Source organism: Palaemon carinicauda, chromosome 29, assembly GCF_036898095.1.
Source record: "Palaemon carinicauda isolate YSFRI2023 chromosome 29, ASM3689809v2, whole genome shotgun sequence".
Lineage (NCBI taxonomy): Eukaryota > Metazoa > Arthropoda > Malacostraca > Decapoda > Palaemonidae > Palaemon > Palaemon carinicauda.
In genome coordinates, this window is record NC_090753.1 from 85,427,019 (window position 1) to 85,440,119 (window position 13,101).

The following is a 13,101-nucleotide window of genomic DNA, read 5'->3' on the forward strand; positions in this document are numbered from 1 at the left end:
AATAAAATAAATCTTCTTTCCCGAAGTTATCCTTACATTAAAGGGTCGGTTGCCTGACGCGCCCTCTCCAATACATTCTAGCAAAGAAAAAATATATAATAAAAATTAAAATAAAATAAGCCAAAGGATAATAAAAGAGATAGAATAGGGTTGTTGTGTCTTCATAGGTAACATGTCTACATGGAGATCGCCAGACTAGGGTTCGAGCCCCACTCAACCGCGTTAGTTCCTCTAGTGTCTGCAGCCTCACCATCCTTGTGAGCTAAGGATGATGGATTTGGGGGAGCCTATAAGGTCTACCTGCTGAATCATCAGCAGCCATTACCTGGCCCTTCCTGGTCCTATCTTGGATAAAGATGGAGCTTGGACACTGATATGATATATGGTCAGTCTCTAGGGCATTGCCCTGCCTGCTAGGGCAATGTCACTGTCCCTTGTCTCTGCAATTCATGAGAGGTCTTTAAACCTTCAAGGCTGATAAAAGATACAATATATCACTTATGCTATAAATAATGATTCAAGGTCATAGATTAACCGTTATTTTTAAAACCAATTCAAAAAATAACGGTCCCTTGATGCAACGAAACCTCAATTTGATAATGCTGGAAGGCAGACTGACAAACAAAGAACAGAGCTTATTTTAGCCTTAAGTTCAAGCGTTGGAGCTGAGAAGACCATTCGGAAGTAGAAAGAAAATCAGTGGGTGCAGCTAGAGACCGATGACAGACAGCAAAGACTCATTAGTAATGCATACAGTGCTCTGCATGAGGTGCACTGAGGGCACTTTTCTACGGTATTGAGATAATGATAACAAAAGAATATAATGGTGTAGGAAACAGGCAAGATTACTGAATCTCTCTCTCTCTCTCTCTCTCTCTCTCTCTCTCTCTCTCTCTCTCCTCTCTCTCTCTCTCTCAAAGAAAGTATATCAAATAACAAAACTAGAAATATTAATAAGCGAAAAAATAGAGTAACCCACATTAAGAAACATTAGTTGAGACGGTTGTACAGTCAAAATATGAAAATAATCAGCATCCATCATTTATATATATATATATATATATATATATATATATATATTATATATATATATATATATATATATATATATCTGGAATGAAGAGCACTTGGTAAAGAAAATGAGATTATGAAGAGTAAAATGCCCGTTTCTCTAAAAAAAGTACTTAATCAGATGGTCAGAAACGTGGAGCCTTTTTAAAGCGTTAGATCATAAGCTAGTTACAACTCAAGGAGCAATGGAAAGAATAATGATGGAAATAACACTAAAAAAACAGAAATAGAGCAACGTGGATACAAGAGAAAACTCAAGTTTCATTATCATTACTTGCTAAGTTACAACCCTAGTTGGAAAAGCAGGATGCTATAAGCCCGGGGCCTCTAACGGGGAAAATAACCCTGTGAGGGAAGGAAACAAGGAAAAATAAAATATTCTAAGAAGAGTAACATTAAAATAAATATTTCCTTAATAAACTATAAAAAAAAACTTTAACAAAACAAGAAGAAGAAAAATTAGACAGAATAGTGTAGCCGAGTGTCCCCTCAAGTAAACCAGAGACAGTAGAAGACAATGGTACAGAGGCTATGGCACTACCCAAGGCTAGAGAACAATGGTTTGATTTTGGAGTGTCCTTCTCCTAGAAGAGCTGCTTACCATAGCTAAAGATTCTCTTCTACCTTTACGAAGAGGAAAGTAACCACTGAACACTTATATTGCAGTAGCTAACCCCTTGGGTGAAGGAGAATTATTTGGTAATCTCAGTGTTGTCAGGTGTTGTCAGGAAAGGGGAGAATATGTAAATAGGGCCTAAAAGAATACCTAAAAGTCTACTTAGTTGGTAGAAATTACTGTGTACAAATTGGAAACTCTTATTCATTATATGAACCCTTAAACAGAGGGGTACCCCAGGGGAGTGTACTTGGCCCAACCTTATTCTACATCTATACTATTGGTCTATCGAAAATGCTACAAAGGCATGGCAGATGACACGCAATTTTACTTCTCCATAAATGATATACAAGACACTACTGAAACTCTAAACTGAATCCTTGTTAGTGTTAGAGAATGGATGACATTTAAGCAACTAAAATTAAATGAGAACAAAACTGAATTCATGGTGGTGGGCAAGAGAAACAGCGTGAGAAACTTGGGTGATATTCAAATGAACATAAATAATGACTCGGTGCCGATATCTAGTAAAGTTCGAGATCTAGGTGTATTTCTTGACTGTAACCTATCTCTAAATGCCCATAATGTAATAAAAACCGCTGGTTATCATCTAAGAAATACTGCGTTTATAAAATAGTACCTGGATGAAAATTCTGTAAAGAAACTTGCGATAAACTGTGTTATTACCAGGATTGACTACTGCAACTCTATCTATTACAATTTACCAAAAGTGCAACTGAAGAAATTACAAAACATAATAAACAGAGGAGCAAGACTGATAAAAGGTGTCCCACCTAGAGAAAGGATCACCCCTATAATAATCGATTTACACTGGCTGCCGATTAAAGCGAGAATTGAATTTAAAATATGTACAATAACCCACCAAGTTATCAGAACCGGGCGTCCAAAATACTTATTAGAACTGCTACATATTGCGCTGCCAACAAATCGTGTCGACACGAGAATAGTTACAGATGGTTTGAAACTGTTGGAACCTAGATTTATGTCTACTTTAGGCTCCAGAGCCTTTAAATATGCGGCTCAGAGACTATATAATAAGCTCCCACGATACATTCTAATGATTGAAGACATTAAGGCTTTCGAGGGGAAACTGAAGACTTTCTTATTTCATGAGTCCTTTGACAGTGACGATTTAACAGTAAATGAACAATACGCGATATGAAACGTTGAATACTTTGAACGAACAAGGTAAAACGACAGTGGAGGTCCTGTAGAGAGTGGGGTTCCCCTGCTGTATGGGACAGGAAAAGCAGCCATCAAAGTAAAGTAAAGTAAGTAAAGACCATTCGGTGTATTTGTAGTTAACAGGTAAGTGAACCGTAACCAGGGTGAAGGATCCAATGTAGTACTGTTTGGCCAGTCAAAGGACGCCATAACTCTCTAGCCGCAGTATCTCAACGGGTGAGTCGTGCCCTGGCCAGCCTACTGCCTTATATATGTGTAAAGATAGATAAATAGATATATGTATTTCATATATTGTATATTTACTGTATATAAGAATACATGTGTGTACAAATATATATTGTTCATATCGATAGATAAATAGATATTGTAAAAATATACATATAGTATGTATATATGCATGCCGGTCATATGTGTATGTAAATATACGCATATATATATATATATATATATATATATATATATATATATGTGTGTGTGTGTGTGTGTGTGTGTATTATATAAACAACCTATATATACATATACATGTCTATCAATTTTGTTTGGAGGTTGCTACCCGACCCTCGTCCTCCTTCCAAACCCTCTTTAATTACAACCACAGCCATTGACTAACTACCAAGTACTTAATCCCTACTTTAACCTATAAAGTCAAATTAAAGTTATCATTAAAATCACCAATTTATGAGTGGATTTGCAATACATTGCTGTATCCTTTCTAATTAAGCAATATAGGTGCTGAGGAAGGATGTGGCAGTAATTATAGACTTGTGGATGCGTTGTAAACAATATGGATGCTGTATGAGCAAAAACCATTCCTCCATTGTTACTATGATACACATTCAATGATTCAGGTTAAAGGGTTAAAGGTGACTGGTTTCAGCTCCGGTTCCATCAGAAGAGATGCTCACCAGAACGTTAGCCGGGCAAGCCCAACCCCCCACTGTGGTGCCCTACCACAGCAGTAGCCTCCCCAGTAAACAGCTTAAACTCACGGTCCTGGGCGGGGATCGATCTCTTGCCATGCGAAATGCTAGGCAAACACGTTACCACTGTACTAGCCAGGAGGTTAACCTCCAACAACAACAACAACAACAACAACGACGACGACAACACCAACAACAACAACAACAACACTTAAGAATATCTCTGCCATGACCTTCCTGGGTCCCCGCATCTTCTGCAGGCCTCCCGCGGCCCTTCTAGGTTGACCTCTTACCTAATTTCCTTATCGTGAGAGGCTCTCTTCCCCCTATGTGCTCAATCGCCGTAGACTCTTCATTTTCGTGTGACTTTTCCCACCCTACTTCAGTGTCTTTTCAGTGTTTTTTATCAGTCCTTCAATCTCTCTTCCTTAACCCTTTTCTCAGAGACACAGATGCTGTCCGTCAAAATTATATACTAGTGTACGCGACCCGTCAAAAATGACAGTTACACAAACACACGCATCCACTCTCATTAGGGTATGACTACTCCTTCTTCGCTACGCAAGGGATGGAGAGATGAACATGACCGGAGATATTATATATATATATATATATATATATATATATATATATATATATATATATATATATATATATATATATATATATATACAGTATATATATATTCAATCAATTCTATGTAAGTCCTGTTCTGGTTAACTTTTTCAAAAACTCTCTCTTTTGAGAGAGAGAGAGAGAGAGAGAGAGAGAGAGAGAGAGAGAGAGAGAGAGAGAGAGAGAGAGAGAGAGAGAGAGAGAGAGAGAGAGAGAGGAGGAGGAGGAGGAGGAATTTGTGTTTTACTTATCTTACCATAAGTCAGAACGCATTCAAGTCAACTGTGATTTCATGAAATTTCTCTGATCTGCAATTACGATTGCATTCGAATTATGTGCATTCAAGTCAACTGTAATTTCATGACATTTATATTTCATCTTTTATGAAAATACAATTACAAATAATGTACATTATTCATATAACCTCTAATCCATATATAGATACAAAACTATATCAAATTCTGTTACAAAATCAAACAAAGCTATAACAATATGCAAATTTTAAGCATTTGCTGCATGTATTGAAAAAATTGCTTGTATATCAAAGACAGGTTAAGTTACTTCCTGTCTCAGGGAAAAATATATTCAGATAAGCAAAGTCGCTTGCTGTCTAAGGAAATAAATACGTCCAGACAGGGAAAGTCACTTGTTGTCTCAGAAAAATACATCCAGATAGGGAAAGTCCCTTGCTGTCTCAGGAAATAAATACGTCCAGATAAGGAAAGTCACTTGCTGTCTCAAGTAAAACACGTCAGTCCTTAACCATAACTTGAAGGGAAAAGTAACACTTTATCTCACAGTGTTGTCTAATTACAAAAAGATGTTACAAAGCTTTATCATGAAAAGATGACTTGTCATGCCAAATGTGACGTCTTCAGACGTAAATCAAGATATTCTTCAAAAAATACAAAAAATAACTGTATTCTTACACCAGTTGCTTTTAATTCTCAGAGGCTCAGTGTATCTGTTGCTAATTCTGAGTAATGCAGTGTTCTAGATGGTCTCCACCACAACACAGCATCTGCTGTGAATCTTTGCCTGTGTATTCCCAGGATTCTCAATACAGCTCGTAGTATCCGTGAACTTAAGATGTAAAACAAGATGTAAAAATAGATAGAAAACAAGACGTAAAAAGAGATGCAAATCAAGATGTAAACAACGATCCGATTCAAGACATAAACCGTGATGCAAATAAGGACGTAAAATGAGAAGCAAATCAAGACGTAAAAAGAGATGCAAAGACGTAAAAAGAGAAGCAAACAAAGACGTAAAAAGAGATGCAAAGACGTAAAAAGAGAAGCAAACAAAGACGTAAAAAGAGATGCAAATCAAGACGTAAACCGATATGAAATTCAAGACGTAAAAAGAGATGCAAACAAAGACGTAAAAAGAGATGCAAATCAAGACGTAAAAAGAGATGCAAATCAAGACATAAACAGATATGCAAATCAAGACGTAAAAAGAGATGCAAATCAAGACGTAAACCGATATGCAAACAAAGACGTAAAAAGAGATGTAAATCAAGATGTAAAAAAAGGTTCAAATCAAGATGTAAAAAGAGATGCAAATCAAGATGTAAACAGAGATGCAAATCAAGATGTAAAAAGAGAAGTAAACAAAGACGTAAAAAGAGATGCAAATCAAGGCATAAACCGATATGCAAATCAAGACGTAAAAAGAGATGCAAACAAAGACGTAAAAAAAAGAGATGCAAATCAAGACGTAAAAAGAGATGCAAACAAAGACGTAAAAAAGAGATGCAAATCAAGATGTAAAAAGAGATGCAAATCAGGACGCAAACCGAGATGCAATTCAGGACGTAAAAAGAGATGCAAATCAAAACGCAAACTGAGATGCAAATCAAGACGTAAAAAGAGATGCAAACAAAGACGGGACTTGGGGGCTAATCTGGACTTATGCTATGTTTAGAAATCCTTTTAAGAAGGCAAAATGTGTCAGGTAATCTCTCTCTCTCTCTCTCTCTCTCTCTCTCTCTCTCTCTCTCTCTCTCTCTCTCTCTCTCTCTCTCTCTCTATCATTATGCTCATATCTCTTGCACAAGGAATTGGAAAACAGTCTCACAAAATGAATATATCTATAACTGGTCGCAAACATATTGCATAACGGGTCTATCTCACCATTATCGAAATGTGAGAGAGAGAGAGAGAGAGAGAGAGAGAGAGAGAGAGAGAGAGAGAGAGAGAGAGAGAGAGAGAGAGAGAGAGAGAGAGTTACCTAACGCAATGTCTCTCGCAGTCCATTTAAGAAGGTGGACAACGGGCCACTAAGCAGCCGTACCAACCTGATCTAGCCTCGAAGATGAAGTTCGCTCTGGTGTCCCTCCTAGCTCTGTGTAGCGTCGTCTATGTCAGGTATTTTAAGACTATGTTGTTTTTCAAGTTTTATTGCAAGTCGGGTAACTAAAAGTTTTAGACAATTCATGTCTAGTCTACCTCAAGTAGCCATAATCGAGGTCATCATCATTATCATCATTTTCATTAGCATTATCATTATCATTATTATTATTATTATTATTATTATTATTATTATTATTATTACTAGCTAAGTTACAACTCTAGTTGGAAAAGCAGGATGATATACTGTAAACCCAATGGCTCCAACAGGAAAACATAGCCCAGTGAGGAAAGGAAATAAACAAATAAACAACAAGCGAAGCAATGAACAATTAAAATAGTTTAAAATAGTTCAAGAACAGTAACAACATTAAAACAAATATTTCATGTATAAACTATAAAAATAGACTTAAGTTAGCCTATTCAACATAACAACATTTGCTACAACTTTGAACTTTTGAAGTTCTACCGATTCAACTACCCGATTAAGAAGGTCATTCCACAACTTGGTAACAGCAGGAATAAACTTCTAGAATACTGTGTAGTATTGAGCCTCATGATGGAGAAGGCCTGGCTATTAGAATTAACTGCCTGCCTAGGATTAAGAACAGGATGGATCTGCCCTGGAAGATCTGAATGTAAAGGATGGTCAGAATTATGAAAAACCTTATGCAACATGCATAATGAACTAATTCAACGACGGTGCCAGAGATTAATATCTAGATCAGGAATAAGAAATTTTATAGACCGTAAGTTCCTTTCCGACAAATTAAGATGAAAATCAGCAGCTGAAGACCAATAAGGAGAACAATACTCGGAAAAAGGTAAAATGAAAGAATTACAACGTTTCAGAATAGATTGATCACCGAAAATCTTACAAGGCTTTCTCAATTTGCCATTTTTGGTGCAATTGAAGAAGAAACAGACCTGATGTGTGTCTTAAAAGTAAATTTACAGTCGAGAATCACACCAAAAAGTCATACAGAATTAAAGAAACTATCAATGCTGAGATCCAGATGTTGAGGAGCCACTGTCCTCGACCTACTTACAATCATATTTTGAGTTTTGTTAGGATTCAACCTCACGCCCATTAATTTGCACCTTGCACTGAGTTTAGCTAGATCTCTATTAAGGGATTCAGCAACTGCAGATTTTAAAATATCAATTCGTTAGCTATTGTTGTCAGATGATAACTATAAGTATCGATGGTCAACAAATGTCAACTTTTCTAAGCCAAACAGAAGGTAGGTTCGCATTTATTCTATATTCAAAACGATCTTGTTTAAAATTTATATATTTTTCTTACAAAGTTGAGATTATCAGGCATTTCATTAGGTTTATAGTCTACTGACTGCTCCCTAAAAATCAAAATATTCGTGGGAAACCATACGACACATTTTTATACAATTGGTTAATAGTATACTGACAGCTCCCAAAGTAATCAAAATGTGTGGGGGGACACCATAGGACACATTTTATTACAACTGGTTAATAGTATACTGACTGCTCCCTAAAGTGATCACAATATTCGTGGGACAGCATAATACAAATTTTTTATAACGTATTTACTCTCTCCCGCTATAGGATACAAAGAAATGAATATACCAGCACTTAGCACGAACATATAAATGATTATATATTCTTGAATAATGGGCCACTCAATAGAGAGCATGATTTCACCATGCCAAGCAGTCTTATTTTGCTCTTAACTCCACTGCGTATTTGTACTTCGATGTATTTTCTACAAAATCTAATGGACTTGTCCTTAGGTCATACCTCATATGTGCACCAAGTTTCGTTGAAATTGGTCAAGTAGTTTTTGTGTATTTTTGTTCAACAAAATATTTCCCATTTACTTATGATTGCGATTATTTTCAAAGTACTGCCATGCACTTGTACTTTAATGTACTTTGCTCAAAATATCAGATTCATCCTTGGGTTATACCCAACATGACTACCAAGTTTGGTCAAAATCGGTAAGATAGTTTTTGTGTGAAGTTACTGACAGCCAAACGAACTAAAAAATAGACAGGGGTAAATACATACCCTTCGAAAAATCTTCTATTTTGACGAAGGCAATAACAAACAATAATTTACCTTGATATACAAAAACCATTTTCCTATTCATAATATTCTATGCAAATCATAAACATAAACTATAATACCATTACACAATATCAATTATAAAGGACACAAGACAGTTAAACAATTTCTAAAATCATTACAAAAAGGGGGTTTATGCTCTGTGATGTTTTGCTAATGTTAAACGCCCTATTACAGGTCAGATGAGCCTGCAGTATGTAGATGTGCCCTGTTCGTGTCCTCTCCTCATAACGAATACATGGTCTACCTTCTAGATCCTGTGCCAATTGATTCATGTGAAAGCCACGACCAATGCAAAAACCGCTGTATCACAGAGGTAAATATCTACTAAAGTCTGCCATTAAACTGATTTTCTATTTAGCCACATTAAAGAAAACGTAGACTTTGTTTTTTTTTTAATGGGTAACTTAATAAAATAATAAACAATTTTGTCAAAGTTTTTTTCAGCGAGTAACTTTCTCAGATTTGCTCCAACACCTCAAGATATTTTACAATGAAAATCTACACAAAATGGAAATCAAGTCATTTTCTAACACACAATAAAACTAACACTACGTACTATTTACAGGTGAACCAGGACACAAGCAACTTAGATCTTTGGGCTATGATGGGAGACGACACAGTTGGTCAGGCCTTCTGTCACGAGCTTTCCCTCCACTTCTTCTTCTGGATCCACAACTCTTACGTGAGTAGAGTGTTTTAACTGCTTGAATGCAAATAACTCCCATAGAACGTTTTAACTGCTTGAATGCACATAACTCCCATACTTTCTTGACCCATAGCTACAAGGTACTCTTTTTCACACTCGTTTTTCCTTTTAGATCCACGGATACTACCAGGTATGCGGTGGCCCATGGGAATACACAGGAATCGATTCCCAGCAGCCTCTGTGTTGCAGTATGGGCCAGCAAAAACACTGCGTTATGTAATGAAGGAGAAACAACAACAGAAGAAAAACAACAGCAACGTTCCAGTCCAAATACCCTGAGGGGGTGGAAAAACAACAGACAATTTGCTGTTTAACATCTAATTGTGATGCAATTGCACAAAACAAAAATAATATTTATTTTATTCTTAAACTGTTAATTACGATTCATAAAAAAACACTATTCGGGAAATATAAAATAACTGATTACCCAATTTGCATCTGTAATTTTCTTGTTGACTTATTTTCCAACCACAAACTCTTGAATGATGCAAATAAATTAATACCTAATTTTAACCATTTATTATGGCTATCTTTCCACCTCATTAAAACTTTATCCTTACACAGATTTACAGAAAGGTAGACACAAAAGACTTTTAAAAATTACCGACCAAGATGTTTACTCACCAATATATAAAATATTTACAAAGATAATATTAGGCCAAATACAAAGACAGACAGACTTAAATCGACAAAGAGAGGAAACAGGCTTTATAAGCAGGTATTCAACACCTGACCATATCCATGTAATTAAACCACAAATTGGAGAAAACAACAGAGAATGGCTAACCACTATGTATGGAATTTATAGACTATGAGAAAGTTTTGATTCTATCAAAACTTCAGCAGTAAAGAAAGCCTTTTAAAAACAAGGAAAAGATGAATATCATGCTAGAACATTTGAAGATATCTATACGGCTAGTAAATCCATCCTAAAACTACATAAATATAGTAAGAAAATCCTGATTGAGAAAGGAGTTGGGCAAGGAGACCTCATCTCTCCTAAATTATTCACAACATGCTAAGAAGTTTTTAAGAAGTTAGATTGGGAAAATGTAGGAATTAACATTAATGGGTATACCTTAACGACTTAAGATTTCTAAATGACAAACTTCTATATAGTGGATAATGGGAGGAATTGCAAAGGAGGATAGGATATTTGAATAGAGCATTAATGTAGGACTGAAAATGAATATGAGTAAAACTAGGACAATGTTCAATGAAAACGTAGAGACAACAAATAACGGTTATGGTCGAACCTCTAGAGATTGTTAATGAATAATACGGTACATTAAGTGTTTCCCCAAGACATGAGGACGGAATTTAACAAATGATAAGCATGGGATGACAGGGCTTTTAGAAAACTAAATTAAATGAAAAGTAAAATTACATTTTCTTTAAAAAGAAAAATATCTATTCAGATGGTCCTACCAGTATTAACTTATGTATCAGAAACTTGGAGCCTTACTAAAACCTTAAAATTTAACCTAGTTATAACTCAAAGAGCTATGGAAAGAAAAATGATGGGGCGGACAAACACTTTGAGAACATGGATAAGCGAGCACACTAAAGTAGAGAATAGTCTAACGATATGTAAGAAAAAGAAATGGACATAAGCAAGACATGTAATGCGTATGACAGATGATAAATAGACAAGAAGAATAAAAAAAATGGGTCGCTAGAGATTGCAAATAAAAAGCAGGGGGAAAAAGAGAAGAGATGGACTGACACACTAAGAAAATTTGCTTGTAAAAATTGGCACAGAAGACGCATGTGCTGAGGCATTTGTCCTGCAGTGGACTAGCAACGGCTGATGATGATAATATGCAATAAATGTGTATATGCATATATAGCATACATGTGTATATTTATATATTATATATATATATATATATATATATATATATATATATATACAGACAAGTACACACACACACACACACACACATATATATATATATATATATATATATATATACATATATATATATATATATATATATATATATATATATATATTCTTTATTTCTTCTATTCAAGAGACTAAACTCAGAACTCCTAGAGTCTTGAGTTATTTTTCAACTGTGAATAGATATATACATATTCGTTTTAGACGATTATTTTATATTATGAAAGAAATATTAATTTAAAGGCATGTTTTCCTTTACAATAACCATTATCAAAGGAATAAAGACTAAATTGATACCAAATATTCATGAATTAACATTGCCTTTTGACTATAAAAAATAACAACAAATTGTGACTTGGGTCAACTGAAATCCAAACAAACTTATAGAAGAGACGAAATTATTTTAAGATAAAAAGAATTCTCAAGGTAACTTGTGGGGAAGTCAAAAATTATTCTAATGTAACTGTTCAAAAATTGAAATTGATAAAGAGTAATTAATAGAAAAAAAATAAATAAAACATTCAAGTAACAAGAAATTTCAAAGTTGACCATTGACTCTTAAAAAGAGCAAAGGCTTCTTTTCAACGTAAAAGGAAAAGGATAAATAAATAAATAAATAAATAAATAAATAAATAAATAAATATATAAATAATGCAGGCAAATTGATTTGAAGATACAAAAGGCACAAGATTTTTGAGTCTGAAGTAAATTGGCAAACAAGTAGGCATTAATTCAAACAATTTCGAAAAAACGCAGAAATTCTTAAACATGATTAGTAAAAAAAATGCATGATTTATTTCCTGTCAATTGGTATGAAATGTTAAAACTTTTTAAATTGGCAAAAGAAGCTATGAAGATAGACCTTGGACAAAGAATTGGTAAACAACATCCTTATCAGAAGAATATTATTATCTAATACGCTTCACAAACATCTTACGCAACGAGAGAGAGAGAGAGAGAGAGAGAGAGAGAGAGGAGAGAGAGAGAGAGAGAGAGAGAGAGAGAGAGAGTTACAAGGATTTTTGATGTCTCAAAGACTATTTAGTCCATCCTCAAGGAGACTCCATTTGCTCTTGGGTAGAGCTGAGAGTCTATTTCAAGTATCTGCTATTTTGTATGTGAAGAAATTACCACATTGAGTGGTGTTGTATCTTTTTAATTCCAGTTTGTATCCGTTACCTCTGGAAGGATTTATGCTAAGCGTGAATAGATTGTTGTAAGCCCAAGGGCTCCAACAGGGAAAATAGCCCAGTGAGGAAAGAAAATGAGGAAATAAACTACAAAAGCAGTTCAAGAACAATAATAATAAAATAAACCTTTCATATGTAAAATATAAAAACTTCAATATAACAAGATGAAGAAAAACAAGATAGAAGACTGTGCCCGAGTGTACCCTAAAGCAAGAGAACTCTAATCAAAGACAGTGGAAGACCATGGTACAGAGGCTATGGCACTACCCAAGACCAGAGAACAATGGTTTGATTTTGGAGTGACCCTCTCCCAGAAGAGCTGCTTACCATAGCTAAAGTCTTTTCTACCATTACCAAGAGGAAAGTAATGTCTTAGACAATTCGTGTCTAGTGCACCTCAAGTAACCTTAA

General features: G+C 35.1%; 1 protein-coding gene and 1 long non-coding RNA gene across 2 annotated transcripts in view; one reads left to right on the forward strand and one right to left on the reverse strand.

Annotated features, from left to right (window-relative positions):
* LOC137622302 (uncharacterized) overlaps positions 1-13,101 on the reverse strand; it is a 333,069-nt gene that overhangs the window by 287,335 nt on the left and 32,633 nt on the right. The window lies entirely within an intron of this gene.
* On the forward strand, positions 6,748-9,814 carry LOC137622150 (uncharacterized). The gene is made up of 4 exons (XM_068352586.1): positions 6,748-6,800; positions 9,063-9,201; positions 9,454-9,570; positions 9,707-9,814. Exons 1-4 carry the CDS (start codon positions 6,748-6,750, stop codon positions 9,812-9,814), a joined length of 417 nt encoding a protein of 138 aa, XP_068208687.1.